A 14,870-nucleotide genomic window follows, 5' to 3' on the forward strand; every position below is an offset into this window, starting at 1 on the left:
TGCAGTTCCCTCCAGCATATCGATAGACCATTCTCTTGCCTTTTTTTTGTAAACATTGCTATCACTTAATTAGACAGTGGGACAAACATATTAGGAAAAATTGTTTATATTTATTCAATATTCATTCAAAACAGGACCCTGTTTTGTTTATAATGTGTGCATATTTATTGGTTTACGTGCTGTGATCGGGCTGCTTTTTATTTATTTTTTTTAAGGTAGTCGCCATTTGAATTAGATGCTGCAAATGCCAATTTTTTATCCATGTTCAGGGCCCCGATCAACCCAGGTTTTGAGGTTTTGAGGTTTTGATTGCTACGTCAGGAGTCAATTGTGAGATATTAATGACCTAGACTTGCATTCGCGTTTTCACAAATAATAAAATATGATTGATCACACGAATCATGCATATTCATGGGGTTATGAATCTGCGCTAAAAACGTGGTACAAATGTTACTTCTTACAGGTCTGTCAAATTATTGATTTATAATTTGGGATTAAAATGCGAGATGACAACAATTAAACAACATGTGCACACACAGTAGTCCATTCAATCATAAAGCTGATCTTGATTTTTATACATAATCAAAAAGAAAATTTACAACTTCTCAACAGCTTTTATATAAAACTAGTAATGATATAATATGCTAACTTGAACATAAATACAATATAGAATTTTCATACACTCTTAGAGAGTAGGAACCAATCGGAGCAAATGTTAGTAAATTACTAGCAGTGCATAAATATTGTATAATTGCACAGGGAGTGCTTTTGGACGAGTTAATTTTTCTTGCGGGTGGATGCATATATATTTGCTTGCATTTTCCAACATTTAATAGTGACAATTTTGTTATAAAATAGCAAAAAATCATAAGATTTTTTCTCGTGCATGAAATAGGTTAATAAATGCACAGCATTGTTGCTCGATAAATCGTACAAACTAACACACTTGTACTGAGATGTTGATGCATCTAATGCACTCCACCCTTCGGGGCATGTGCATTTGACGCATCAACATCTCAGTACGCATGTACCGTTTAATATTAACCTACATGTATAAATAAAATCTTTAGGAGGCCAGGTGCTGCTAAAATGTTTAATTTAAACAGTCTGTTTAATGTTGAAATATATGTATACTGAATGAGTCTATATCATCAGTGGATGACATACACTTCATTCTTCTCCAAGTTAATCATTCTTCTCCAAATTAATCAATTCATCTACTACACATTTGTTGGCACATAAATATATATCATGTCATTATTTTTGTCACCCTGGTGAAATAATTGCATAAGTCATATTTAATATCAGCTATAAAAACTATCTGCTTTGCATAAGTCACTTGCTTGACTCAGGCAACTATTATTTTGATTTGGCTACATCACTTATGAGTGAGTTTGTAAATTCAGCATTGTTACTGCATGGGTCTCTCCCTCATGGTAAAGAGCTGATTTAGGCAAAATTCTCTAATAGTTCAAAATATGGCAATTATTCAAGTTTACGAGAGTGACAATTTTGCAAGATGGATTATTCATCATTAATACTGATTGTAAGATATGGTAAAAAAACCATTGAACTTCTTTGTATTCAGGGTTTTGTCATAGGGTGTGAGAATGTATCTTGCATTCTTGCAGAGGAGTTAAAGCACCTTTTGCAGGAATTATTTGATTCTTCCAAGTTATCTACTGTGTAGAATTTGAACATTTGGCCAGAATTTACTTGCTTCATGCAAACATTTGTATAAGAATTTTTGTGACTGGCAACATTGAACGGGGAGAATGGGGAGCATATTTGAAGTACCCATGTCAAAGTGTTCCAACAATTTTGCCTGGGATTGTAGGTGTGTTTATATAATGTACCATGGAAATATAAATCCAATTGTTCAGTACATTTGCAGCCAGCCAAATATTGGCATGAATATTCAATGCATTAAGAAAATTCATATTCTAAAACAAAAGCCTCATTTACCTTGACGATCTGATCCAAGCAGACCAAAGTCAACAATAATGAAATTAATATATAGGCAAAATAAGGAGCAACCAGGTGTGCCAGGGACTAAGGGATTTCAAGATTAGTACGCTTAGGTATTCAGCAATTAATTAGTATATAGGCCTAGTAATGGTTATAACTAAAATTTTCAAAATGTCTGACTTTGGTTTGAGCAGATCAGATTTTGTAACATTGGGCTATCCTAATTGAGATTCACACACCCCGTATGGAAGACATGATGTTAATCTCAAACAGGGAGCGTAGATTTCAAATGGGAGTCACCCATTTAGGTAGCCTCCATCCTGTGTGGGAGTTGTGAGGTGGTGTATGGATTTCAACTGGAATAGCCCATTATGCTTCTGGTGACTGGTATAATTAAAGACAGAGATAAAGAATTTATCGCATCTGACGTCATCTGTCAATCAAATTCGAGCATGGTTTGTTTACAAGTGTCGTGATGATGACTTGCTGAACGCGGCGGTACAACCGGGCGCCTTATTGTTAATGTTGCACCTTCAAACATGCAAACCATCTCAAAAGTTAGGTCTTGATAGTAGGAAACTTTCTATTCCTTTTCTCCGATCAGCACCAGATAGATCGGTCTTCCTTTTACGCGCTATTAACCTGTGTAAACCAATCAAGGATCGTAATTGACAGAGACATCAGACGCGATAAAATTCTTTTTATCCCTGTCTTTAATTATAGGTAAGATAACATTGGAATGTTGTTCCTTATTAGGTTGTGTTTGGCCCAGAATACCCTGCATTTAAAACAATTCCAATACAGGGTGTATCAAAATAAAGTATACAGTTTGAAAAATGCTGCTAGATTAAAAAGTTTGAGGTATTTGGTCAAAATTCTACAGTTGACAACTGAATCAATATCTTGTCCTGTAAAATCACTGGTGTGTGCCCACTAATAAGGACTCAGTGGCTATTTTTGCGAGCTGAGCAAAAATCCAGTTCCGTGAAGTCAATTAAAATAACATGAAAATCACATGTTTAACCACTTTCTTTACAGTATTTGACAGTCAGAATTTTAGTCTTCCACATGGCCTCAGGGCATGGCTACCATTACTCTGTAGGCAGATATCAACTCTCCTCAACATGGCATTGATTTCACACCACTTAGTGAGAGACATCCTGCCTGGGGATGGCAACGTGTGCGATTATACACCTCTAGAGTTTATCAAGGTCTGCAGGAGGACTTGTGAAAACCTTTCATTTCAGATAGCCAAGCAAGAAGAAATCTTAGGGCCATTGCACTTGGTGCATCACACGATTGCCAAACGTTCTCTCAATAATTACTGTCAAGAACGTGGTGGAACTGTGATTTTCATGTTATTTTAATTGACTTTGCGCAACTGCATTTTTACACAGCTCACAAAAATAGCCACTGAGTCCTTATCAATGGTCATACACCAGTGATTTTACAGCTGTGGGAGGACAAGATGTTGATTCAGCTATCAACTAAATTATTTTGACCAAATACCTCATGTTTTTTTTAATCTAGTGGCATTTTTCAAACTACATACTTAATTTTGATACACCCTGTTTTATACCACTCAGTCTTCAATCTCATCTTTATTTAATTCTGATGAATATTTATGGACCGTGTCCACAAATAATTTGCATTTCTCTGGGTCCATATCGGGATAAACACCATGGCCAAGATTAGCTATGTACTGCTGAGTTCCAAAATGTTTCACCATGTTTTTGGTATAGGTAATTAAGTCTTCATTGGAGCTGTAGAGAGCGCATGGATCCAGGTTTCCTTGGAGTGTGATGGCCTCACGCACATGCATTCTGTAATAAAGGATATACAAGAATTCAATAGATTATATCAATCAATCAATAAAAAAAGCGCACAGGCACAATGCATAGACGTTGATCCATAAGTCTCAGCACACTTTACAGGTTATTGTTGACCACTATGGCTCCATATCATTCCATAAACCATTTAACAACAACTCAGGGACTTTGCAGCTTCAAGAGCACACACCTAGACATTTAATTCCACAATTGACCTTCACAACCAGGATCAGCTCCCCGAGTTTCATACGGGCTACAACGAGACAATAAGTGCCAGGGGAATTTCAAAAAACTCAAATTTTCCAATCAATCAGTCAATTAATCAATCAAAATATCTGATTGGTGCCAAAACATCAAAGGCTTTATCAGTGATTTTATATTTAGAAAAAAAAAAAAAATGAAAGTGAAGGATAAATTTATAAAATTGCCAGAAGGTATTTTTTCATACAAGAAAACAGAAGTGTTGATAATTATGTAATGTATTCAATTTCAGGTAGCTACAAGTTTCCATACAGACATACTCCCACAGAATCAAAATAACCAAAACTGATATACGATATAAAGGTTTGAATCTGTACCTTCCATTGCTTAGCCTTTCATAACTTGGTGATTTCTACATCATTAGCTAGGCTTGTGCGACTAAGTCACCAATACTAGTCGTTAGTCGCCACTATTACTGATAGTCGCGACTATGACTATTGAAAACCAACAGTCGACTAACACAACATTTTTATGTTAAAAAATCATATTAAAAGCACCCAATATCCACACTAAAACCAACCAAATACTAACATATAAACTGCGAAAATGTGATAAAAATGTTAATCATTGTCTTACCGATAGTAACACTAACCAACTACCGTATTCATTCCAATAAGCACCCAGGGCGCTTAACAAAGTCATTTTGGGTGGGCGCTTACTTTTTTACCTTGTTTACCTAATTTTTCCGTAAGGGGCGTTTATTAGAGACAAATTTTCGTATGTTATAAAAGGGTCCCAAGATTTTCTGATGCAGAAAATGTATTGCAAGTTTATGCAGGACTTGTAGTCCTGCAGCTATTTCACTGTATCGACATCTATCTGTCACTTCAACATTAATGGTACCTTTTAGCAAATTAAAAATACCCTGGGTGGGCGTTTATTGGAGCATGGGCACTTATTGGAATGAATACGGTAGTAATCATAAAGTCCATAAATCATCATTAAATTGGTGTTGTTGACTTCTTATCACAAATTTGCACCAATCTTTCACCCAATTTTGACCACAGATAGTCACAGTCAAAGTCGTAGTCGTGACTTCTTGCTGTCGACTAGTCTACTAGGAAAAAAGCGATAGTCGCCCAACTCTATCATTAGCCATCACTGATATCTCAAATTAAAGAAAACACATGTGCGCACATTATGGCTACCTTGATTTTTAAAAATTTACCCTCACTTTTGCTTGATGACTTACTTGGCTAATTCAGGCTCTACAGTCCAGTCAATGCTGACAACATCATACCCTAGAGTTGCAAGTTCCTGTATCGCATAATGGGCCCCTTTGGCAAATACAATCTATAATGGTATGAAAAACATTTATCAATCAATCAATGCATGTACAATCTACAATGATAAGAAAAACATCTATCAATTGATCGATCAATCAATCAATCAATAAATCAATTGATATGCTGATGACAGACAGGTAAATGTCATTCCAAACCCCTGGTTACATTCAGTCCATAATGTAGCCTCTCACATATAACAGGTGCAACTGGCTTTATCCTTTATGTAAAGGGACAGAGAATTAGCCTAGCACAGAAATCTCCTATTGTAGTATTATACAGCTTTATTCTGTAATTATCAATGGAGTCTTTACACAAACTATATATCTTAAATCTTACATCAAGGAATTTACTGGAACACTGCCCCAAAGACCAAACATTTTTAGGTCTTTGGGGAAAAATGTATAATATATAAAAGGTCAAAATTTTCAAATGGTGAACGGCTTTTCCTCCCAGCTACATAATCTTTAAGTACATATCATCAGATTTATATTTAAAATGAACTTGGTGGTTGACTATCATTAGATTTATAAAGTTTACTTCAAGGACTGTTAAATATCAAAAATATCAAAAATATCAATTTTTAATAATTTGCCATAAAATTTGTACCGGTACATGTAATGGCTATTTAATACCAGAAGGACATTCCTAGTATTCAGAATGAAATTTGATGTATCTGATGTGCTCTCATGTCCCACAAGAAATACTGTGCAAACGTTCATTTGATAATTATTTTACCAAACGTTCTGACATACATAACTACAAGACACGATATGTAAATGACCTAAATCTAACCAAAAATAAGAAAGTCTTTTCTGATCATGCTATACGTACAAGAGGTCCCATTCTTTTGAATTCTTTAGATAAAAATCTGAAAGCTTCAAAATCTGTTAAACATTTCCGTAATCAATTCAAAACAAAACTGATCTCTAAATATAATTAATCTTTTCGTGAGCACCCCCCCTCTCCCCTTCCCTTGTCTTTTGGTTATGTTATGTAATGTTGATTTATTTTGTTAATTTCATTTGATTTCAGGGAAAGGTTACTTTGTACCATGTTTTTATATATTTTTTGTAATGTCTTTGATTTTTATGGAAATAAAATATGAATGAATGAATGAATGAATGAATGTTATCCGATCCCTTAAGGATGGCACAAAACCGAGCTACACTCTTGAGCACAAAATGACCTGCTACCACGAAATAAGTGCCATAAAGTTGGAAATTTTGAGATGTCCTGGTTGCTGTTGGTGTTCTTTGTTTCCCACGCACCTATTCAAACCAACAGTATGTCTGTATGTCCTATGTGAATGGGACACAATGGGTCATTTACAAAGGACATACTACTGGCTTGTACCAGTGCATGGCAAACAAAGAATATCAACTCAGCAGTCGGGACGTCTCAAATCTACCCACTTGCGACTTTACGTTCATTTCGTGGTATCTGATCACAAATACTCCCTCACCATAAGAAAAAACCTTTCACTCACCATGGGTACTGGTTCAACAGATTTCTCTGTTAGTTTCTGCTTCACTTTGGTTGCTATCTGTTGAAGGTACGGCATGGAAAATTTACAAAACATCTCATGTCCGAGAATCCCTGCATGGGATTCAAATAACTGGAGTAACTGAAAAATAAATACATTAAAAGAGCAGATTAGTAATTGACTGGTGATGATTCCAATGATGTAGAACCAACACTGTAAATCCCATAGCGAGCCCAATATAAATATCAGTTGTAAAGCACCTAATTTTATCATTATTATGTTTTGGATCCAAAATCTTCACACACTTGGATTCATCAAAACATTATAATTGCTGCAATTGGATTTTGTATGAGAACAAATTTGCACCAAAAGTCTTACATTATGACACCCCTATCACTCCCTCACCCACACACCTATATGTGTTCACATCCAAACAAATACACAGTTTAGTACTATGCAAATGCGAACGTCTGAATCCACATCCAACCAACATACCGAGGATGATTTTTTGCCATTTTTTGTGTGTATGTGTATAAGATGCAACTTTACGTAGCAACGGCAGACAGTGCATGTATATTTAATGCATGATAGAGGATGTATCTCGCAAATGCATTATATCTGCAATTGTAGTCATTTGACGATCTCGAAACTGAGGATGGGCCCCTTTGCAGAGTGGTCCGCGATTTAAATGTAAAGTGTATGTGTCCACGTTTGCTGGCAAACACCTACGCAGCCCACACACTGATCATGAAAAAAATTGTCTTACCTGTGCTCCAGCTATTACTTGGCCCACTAAATAGTCAACAATGACATCAGTAATGAGTTGTAAGAACCTATGAGCATCTTCAGAATGTACATATAACCAGGCCTTCGATTTGGAAAAGGTTGTAGAGCCACCGCCCTCTATACTGTAAGCCATCAGCGTCCACTGCAAAGAACAATAAAAATTAATACAAGAATTTGCCAAAGGATCCAATTTCAGAGTCTTGTCCAGGCATTCAAAGCCTTTTAATACTCATTCACCTGGTTACAGCTCTTCTAATTTTCGAACTCAGACACACAAATCTTCTTATGCACTCTGCTCCGACTCTGCCGTTACATTTGAAATGCCTTATTCCAAAAAACAAGCTGACGATTGTGGCCTTCTCAACTATGGGGCCACACCTCTGGAATGAGTTGCCCACCACTGTCCATGGCAAAGAAAATATCACCACCTTCAAGAACATTCTTAACACCTCTTTCCCACTGTGTATCTCTTTTCCTTTTCTTGTTTTTTCCCTTTTAGTGCTTTGCCTACTTTGTAAAAGGAATTCTCATTGTTTATGTTTATGTTTTTATTAAAACATACATGTGTCAAGAAATTATCCTAACTAAACTGGATCTTATAGAGGTAATCTGACTGGACAACAATTTTGAACATGCTACCACAATGATTTTGAGTTCCTATATCATTCACTATGTATCAAGAGTATCATCTATTTGAGTAAATGTGTGACCTACATGCGGCGCATTTTGGGGGGCTTTAGGGCGCCAGCCCAGGGGTCAAAGTAGGGGCGGCAAAAACGAAGGGCGGAAGGAAGAAGAAGGCGGCAAAACAGGGCGGCAAAATGAATTAGCAAAGATAAAAGGGCGCAAAAAATTGAAAAAGCATAACATTTTTTAAAAAGGTTACTTTTAGGGCGCCAGCGCCTAAAATCCTTTTTTTTTTTTTTTTTTTGCTCTTCACTTTTTCAAACGACCGTGAAAAAAATTGGGTCAACCTTTTCGGGCTGTTAAGGAAGGGGCGGCAAAATTGTTTCTTCTTCAGCCCCGGGGTTGGGGCGGCCACGGTACGCCACTGACCTACATAATTATGAAGATATATCCATTTTGCTCAATTTGGGATATAGACCAATACAACTGGTCAAATGTAGAGAAACTAATAAGAAAATATGTGCTGTTTTTGATCTTATAAAGTTTTGCAAATTAACCATGGATTTTTACAGTAGGTTGTCAATTTCAAAAAGTTTTGAAATGGCATTTTAAATAATTTATCAGCTTTTGCATCATTCCAAACTCTTCAGATGTGAAAAATGTAATTAATGGACACCAGTAGTGGCAGACCAGGGCAACATTTTTCAAGGGGGAAACTTTAAAAGTTGCCCCACTCCCAGAACAACATTTCCGGAAATAGTGCAAGCAAGACTTGACAGTTTTTAAAGCTACAATGGATGGAAATTGCGTTGATTTTGGATTAAAAAGAAGTAAACATTAAGCTATAAATCACAAAATGTATTAATTTTGAACCAGGTGTTGAGATAGCAGTGTCTTATATACAGAGAGGATGAAGATCAAATGGAATAGCCCAACAATCTTGACTTACAGGTGCAGCTGAGAATCCAATTAGTGGCACGCTCCCTTGTCTCTTCCACAGGGAGGATGAAAATAAAATTGAATAGCATAATCTAGACTTACAGGTGCACCTGAGAATCCAATTAGTGGCACGCTCCCTTGTAAAGCATGCCTGGTTTTGGTGATGGCTTGGAAGACATAGTTGAGTGACTCGTTGACATCCACATGTTCCTTTAGTCTCTCTAGATCTTTGGGTGTTTGTATGGGCTCTGGGAAGGATGGTCCCTGTATGCAAAAGATAAAAATGTTCAACACACCTTGTATAAACAAAAGGGTGCTAGCTAGCCACCAGTCCACCTGTCATTTTGGTCTGGCAGTTTACTTCGGGAACAGACAAAATTAATGCCTGTGACTTATGCTAAATTCTAAAAATAATGCTTGAATACGTTCTGTGAATTCAAAACTGGACCAGAATCAAGTATATAGCAATACCTATTTCTATCGTACCCTGAACATTTGCACGGTGCTTATGTTTTGTTTTTAAATGACAAATGATATCATTATGCAAAATGTTATTTATAAATGCTTGATACAATATATTACATCACCAGGGTATGATAGAAAGAGTCACTGGTATCTAAACCGGACACCAGAAGCATTATAGGACCAAATTCGATGTGGTGCCTAAGGCAGGGTTGTGAGAGGCCACAGATCAAAAGAGAGAAAGATTACTTTAAAAAAAACCCTGAAAAATAGTGTAAAATCAGGGTTAAAATGCCAAATATGGCCAAAACATGTACATGTTGGCAACAAAAAAAGAGGAAATCTGCTGAAAAAGGGAACTTTCACACCCCTGCTAAGGGATTCCCCAGCCAAATTGCCACCATGAATTGTCGTATGACATGTCGTCAGAAGTATTATGAATTATTAATTCAAGTCCTATACTTTGTCTACTATATTTAACATGCAAAATTGGCCTTCCGGTCAACTCCTCCATACTGTCTTTTTTGTTTGCTGTTTGTTTTGATGTACAATTTTTATATATGTATATGGAAATAAATAAATTTGATTTGATTTGATTTTAGACCAGACAGGTGAACAATGTCATTCCTAACATAAGTCTACTTTTCGGCATAGTGGTAAAAGCCTAACAATTTTTGCCGATTACAAGCTAATAAAAGTGTAAGTATGCGTGAGATTACTTGTTAAGTTTGACTTACTTTTCCAGGAATCATCTCTACCTTGAGTCCCATGGCTTGAGGGATGACGAGAATATCAGAGAAGAGGATGGCTGCATCAACATCAAAATGATTCAAAGGCTGCATAATAAAATATCACATGAAATTCATCATCAATACGAAAATGTTTATGAGTAAATGTGAGGCAAAGGGACAATACTCGAAAAATTTCTGCCCAATGTATGGGATTCCAATGTTTTTGCAGTGAATACTGTTGATTATGTTTTGTTGCAGAGAGTATGTTGATTTACAATAAAGGATTTATTTAAAACTAATAAATTGCATTTATGACAGATATTCACTGTACAAATTAAGGATTTCAACATATGCATCTTTGTATCATTTGGGTTTTCCTTGCCCAATGATAAAGTACAATGCCCCATAAGTTTCTACTAAAGAGATGGTGCCTCTGAATGGAGCCGTCACAGTAGGTGCCCTTTCCTCTAAATAGTCAGTGGCTCTGAAAAGAGCCATTGTTGTGTGCCCCTTTCCTACTGAAGATTCAGTGGCTGTGAATAAAGCCACTGTAGTAGGTGCCCATTTCCTAATGAATATTCAGTCACTGTTAAATAGAGCCGTTGTAGTACATGCCCGGGGGGGACTCAAGTTTGGTTTCGGTAGGGACGTGCCGCTGAGAATTTGAAAGTGGACCCATAAATATACCAATTTTTCAAGAAATTTGGACCCATTTATATACCAAAAGTCAAATTTTTGGCCAAATTTAACCCAAATTGTCTTAGTTTTTACAAATTTTCCCAAAATTTTGGCTAGATTAAGGAAAAATTTGGCTATTTTTCGAAAAAATTGAGAAAATTTTGAAAAAAGGACCCATTTATATACCAAAATAGGCTTTGAAAAAGGGGTCATTGATATACCAAAAGGCTGAAATGCTACCCATATTTGCGGCACGTCCCCGTATGGTCATTTGTACTAAGATCCCCGGAGTACATGTAGGTGCCCTTTCCTACTGAACATTCTGTGGCTCTGAAAAGTGCCGTTCAAGAGGACAGATTTATAAACGGATGAATTATTTTACCCTGTCGACTTCAATTCAAAAATGCCAGAATTGCACAGTGTTATGACCATACATGAAATCAACATGAGAATAAGTACAAACAAGCCTCATCTTGGTTCAGTGGTTCTTGAGATAGCTCTTGATATTTTGAGAAAATATCTCAGCACTATCACTGCTAAACCATAACGTCCTACATTGGACAAATCGTCCTACATTTAAGAAGCCACATACAATGGAGAATTAGTGCTGCTTCACAATAGAGACACTTCAATGTAGGACGCAATGTAGGACGGCATTTGAGACGATAGAGCACCCAAACTGGCCGCCCAATGAAAAAATCAATACAGTAGGAGGCGAGCTGCTTTTCACACTTTCTGCCCGACTCTCTGCAAAGAATGGTGAGCTGTGAGCAGTGGATGCACAGGAACCACTTAACATGCTCTCACTGATACGTGTGTGCACGATTAACTTGAATAAAAGAATATCATAACTGTAATTGTCACCGGGACCGTCATAATTGAAGGGGACAATTATATTGACCGCTATCATGTTGTCATGACAGGTCGCTTTCGTAAATCGTAAATGTGTCTTGGTCGTAGATAGTGAAGGATCTATGGTCTGGTCATCAATATCACGGCCGCGGCGCGGTGGCTATAATCACGGTCACGGCATAGATGGTTGGCGGGACCGTTACCGATCATCTGAGCAAGTCAGTGACGGATTCCATAACATAAATATCAGTATATAGGCCTACTTAACATGATATTAAAAACATTAATGAACAAATAATAATATTCATGTATAATAACACCCATAATTAATATAAGCATAGGTCTATTAAATCCCGGGGTATTAAATACTGATGTCTGTATATTTTCTTGATAATGTCCCATGTCGCATGTGAATAATATCAGCATATAAATAATATAAATCGTATCATTTTCATGTAAGATCATGAATTATTATTTATTTTACATTATTTTTGACCAGTAAATGACCACATTAAAGCATCAACCAAAGATAAAGAAATGTCCATGATACAATCGATATATAGGAACCATTTCCGTCGAGCCAGCTCAAGTGTGTCCCATAAAATAGATTTGTTGTTGATCATGATCGCTACCCAGGCTTTTCCAATTCAGTATTTCGGTCACGGTATGAACCGTGAATATATTAAAGTTTCTTCTGGTTTCTTAATTTTACCACAGGTATAATAAAAATTAGTATAAATGTAACTTATTTAAAGAAATAATTAGGAAATAACGATGTTTTGAAGGTAAAAAGTAGACAATATATTTTAAAAAATGACCGAAAGAAGATTACAAAAAATGTAGCAAGAAAAAAACAAAATGCAGAATTACGAATCTGACCTTGACCAGCCAAATGCGTACATCTATTTTTTAGGTCTGCAATTATTGATTGTATTAGGCCTAAAGATGCATGTTTTATCATATTCGAAATCACAATTTTATGATAGGGCTTATGATGAATTTCATATTATCTAGTAGCTTGCGCTTCTTGCAATAAATCTTGATATCGAACTCACCATGCTCGATCATGTTGACTGGGATCTTGAGATTTATTGATGATCGGGTTTGTATCCTTCCATGATCAAATTGTTGCAACAGTTTTATATTTCCAATTTTAATAGAGATTCCAGCTGAGACTATTATATCGTCATCAAGTCGATCAATCCTCTACATCGTGCACGATCTATCATCACGATCATCTTTCAATCGTGCCTGGATATGGATGTAGGCCCTACGTATCCGGGATATGGATGCCGGACTGAAAGATCCTGTCGTTCGCCGTGGTCTTATCCCGCGGGGTCTTGCAAGTTATTCTTCCAACTTCTAAGTTCCAAGCAAACATCTTCCAAGTTCTCGGAAAAATATTCTTCAATCTGATCTAATATGGTCCGATAGATGTTCCGCAAAAAAAAAAATTTATTCTAAAAACGTGCACCATGTGCTTTCGATATTGAAACCATCCATGTTCTTGTCTTGTTCAATATAAACAATAAACCAATCGAACGTGAGAAAGTTGTGTCACATGTCAACATACCCACTTGACCTGATGCTGCATGCCGATACTATCGATCCGTGCTGCTGTGCAGGATGTACTAGAGGGAGGATAATGATGATGCTGACGAAGGTGATGATAACAAAGACTCAAGTTCAATACGAAGATGAAAAAATATTTTGTTTACATATAAGTAATTAGGCCTAATATTACACATAAATACATGTTTTAACTTGACGTTCACAATCATCCATCGTATTTTCACAAAGTGTCTTCCCTTTTAAAATATGTCTACCTCTCCTCCATCCCCAATTTATTCCAGGTACGAGCGCATTTCTTCCAACTTTCACCATGACGACGGTCGTACGGATGTGGCTATTTATAGCTGGTAGCTACTGGTCGACCCGGGCGCGATTTGGATGGGGGTGTGTTCGGGGTGTGTATCATGATCATCCAATCACAGGTCCAGTTTCTCAAGAGATTGCAAACTAAAAATAGATCGTTGGCAATCAGCCAGACACCTGTTTAGAGTTGCTGATTCCCCGGGATGGTTCAACCAGGGTAATTAATATGATGTGATTAATAAATATCATGTTCACTCCTACCTTGTCGAAGTATTCAAAGGAAATGTTTTGGCTTTCGATATTTCTATAGTCTCAACATGTTTATGGGTTATTAGAAAATAAAAAAGCATTGTTTGGATGCTCAGCCGTGTGTCTAGAGGTATGAATAATATCATGAAAGTGAACGGAGCGGGTGAGATATAATGCAATTAAATGCCTGGAGCGAGAGGGGTGTATGGTGAATATTGATACGATATGGAGCTGTGCAATAATTATGAGCCCTGGGGGGAGGATAAAAAGGGAGGGGTTAGGGTGAGCCGAAGGGGGGGGGGAGCAATTTTGACAAGCCGAGAGGGGGATTTTTGGCACACATTCACGGGGCGCCTTTTAAATAAAACGCTCTAAAAAGGCTTAGGGAAACAGTACAGAAACGCTTAAAAAGTCATGCTACAAAATCGCCCATTGAATTTCAAGAATAAGATCAGGGCTGTCAACTCTCACGCATTCGTGAGTGTCACGCATTGGGTCACTTTCTCACGGTCTCACGCCAAGGTAGTATAATCTCACGCCTATGTAGTAAACCTCACGCAAAAAGCTGAATAATGAGTAAAATCTCACCCGGGAATCTCACGCATCGTCATGAATAATTTGTTGTTCCTACACCCCCCCGCTTTTCACATTCTCGAGCGCGTAAGATACTGATAATTTTGGTTAAATAAATGTTTCAAATCAACAAAAATCTGTCGAAAAAATAACAAAAAGATGATCGTCTTGTGACGTAAAATTGCTTCGTTTGTTGCAAAATGGCGATTAAATATTCATGACTGAATGATGTCATCGTCCCGGCCAAGTTTTTGCCAGCTGTATATATGCA

General features: G+C 36.9%; 1 protein-coding gene across 1 annotated transcript in view; it reads right to left on the reverse strand.

The window, feature by feature from the left end:
- Positions 1-90: 90 nt before the first annotated feature.
- LOC140146074 (uroporphyrinogen decarboxylase-like) overlaps positions 91-14,870 on the reverse strand; it is a 32,453-nt gene continuing 17,673 nt past the window's right edge. Inside the window, exons 4-9 of the mRNA XM_072167823.1 lie at positions 10,379-10,477; positions 9,282-9,443; positions 7,594-7,755; positions 6,831-6,968; positions 5,251-5,351; positions 91-3,791 (exon numbers count right to left, since the gene is read on the reverse strand). Of these exons, the coding sequence (XP_072023924.1) occupies positions 3,551-3,791; positions 5,251-5,351; positions 6,831-6,968; positions 7,594-7,755; positions 9,282-9,443; positions 10,379-10,477 (903 nt within the window). The 3' untranslated portion in view covers positions 91-3,550. The remainder of the gene's footprint in view (positions 3,792-5,250; positions 5,352-6,830; positions 6,969-7,593; positions 7,756-9,281; positions 9,444-10,378; positions 10,478-14,870) is intronic.

The sequence above is a fragment of the Amphiura filiformis genome, chromosome 2, assembly GCF_039555335.1.
Source record: "Amphiura filiformis chromosome 2, Afil_fr2py, whole genome shotgun sequence".
Taxonomy (NCBI): domain Eukaryota; kingdom Metazoa; phylum Echinodermata; class Ophiuroidea; order Amphilepidida; family Amphiuridae; genus Amphiura; species Amphiura filiformis.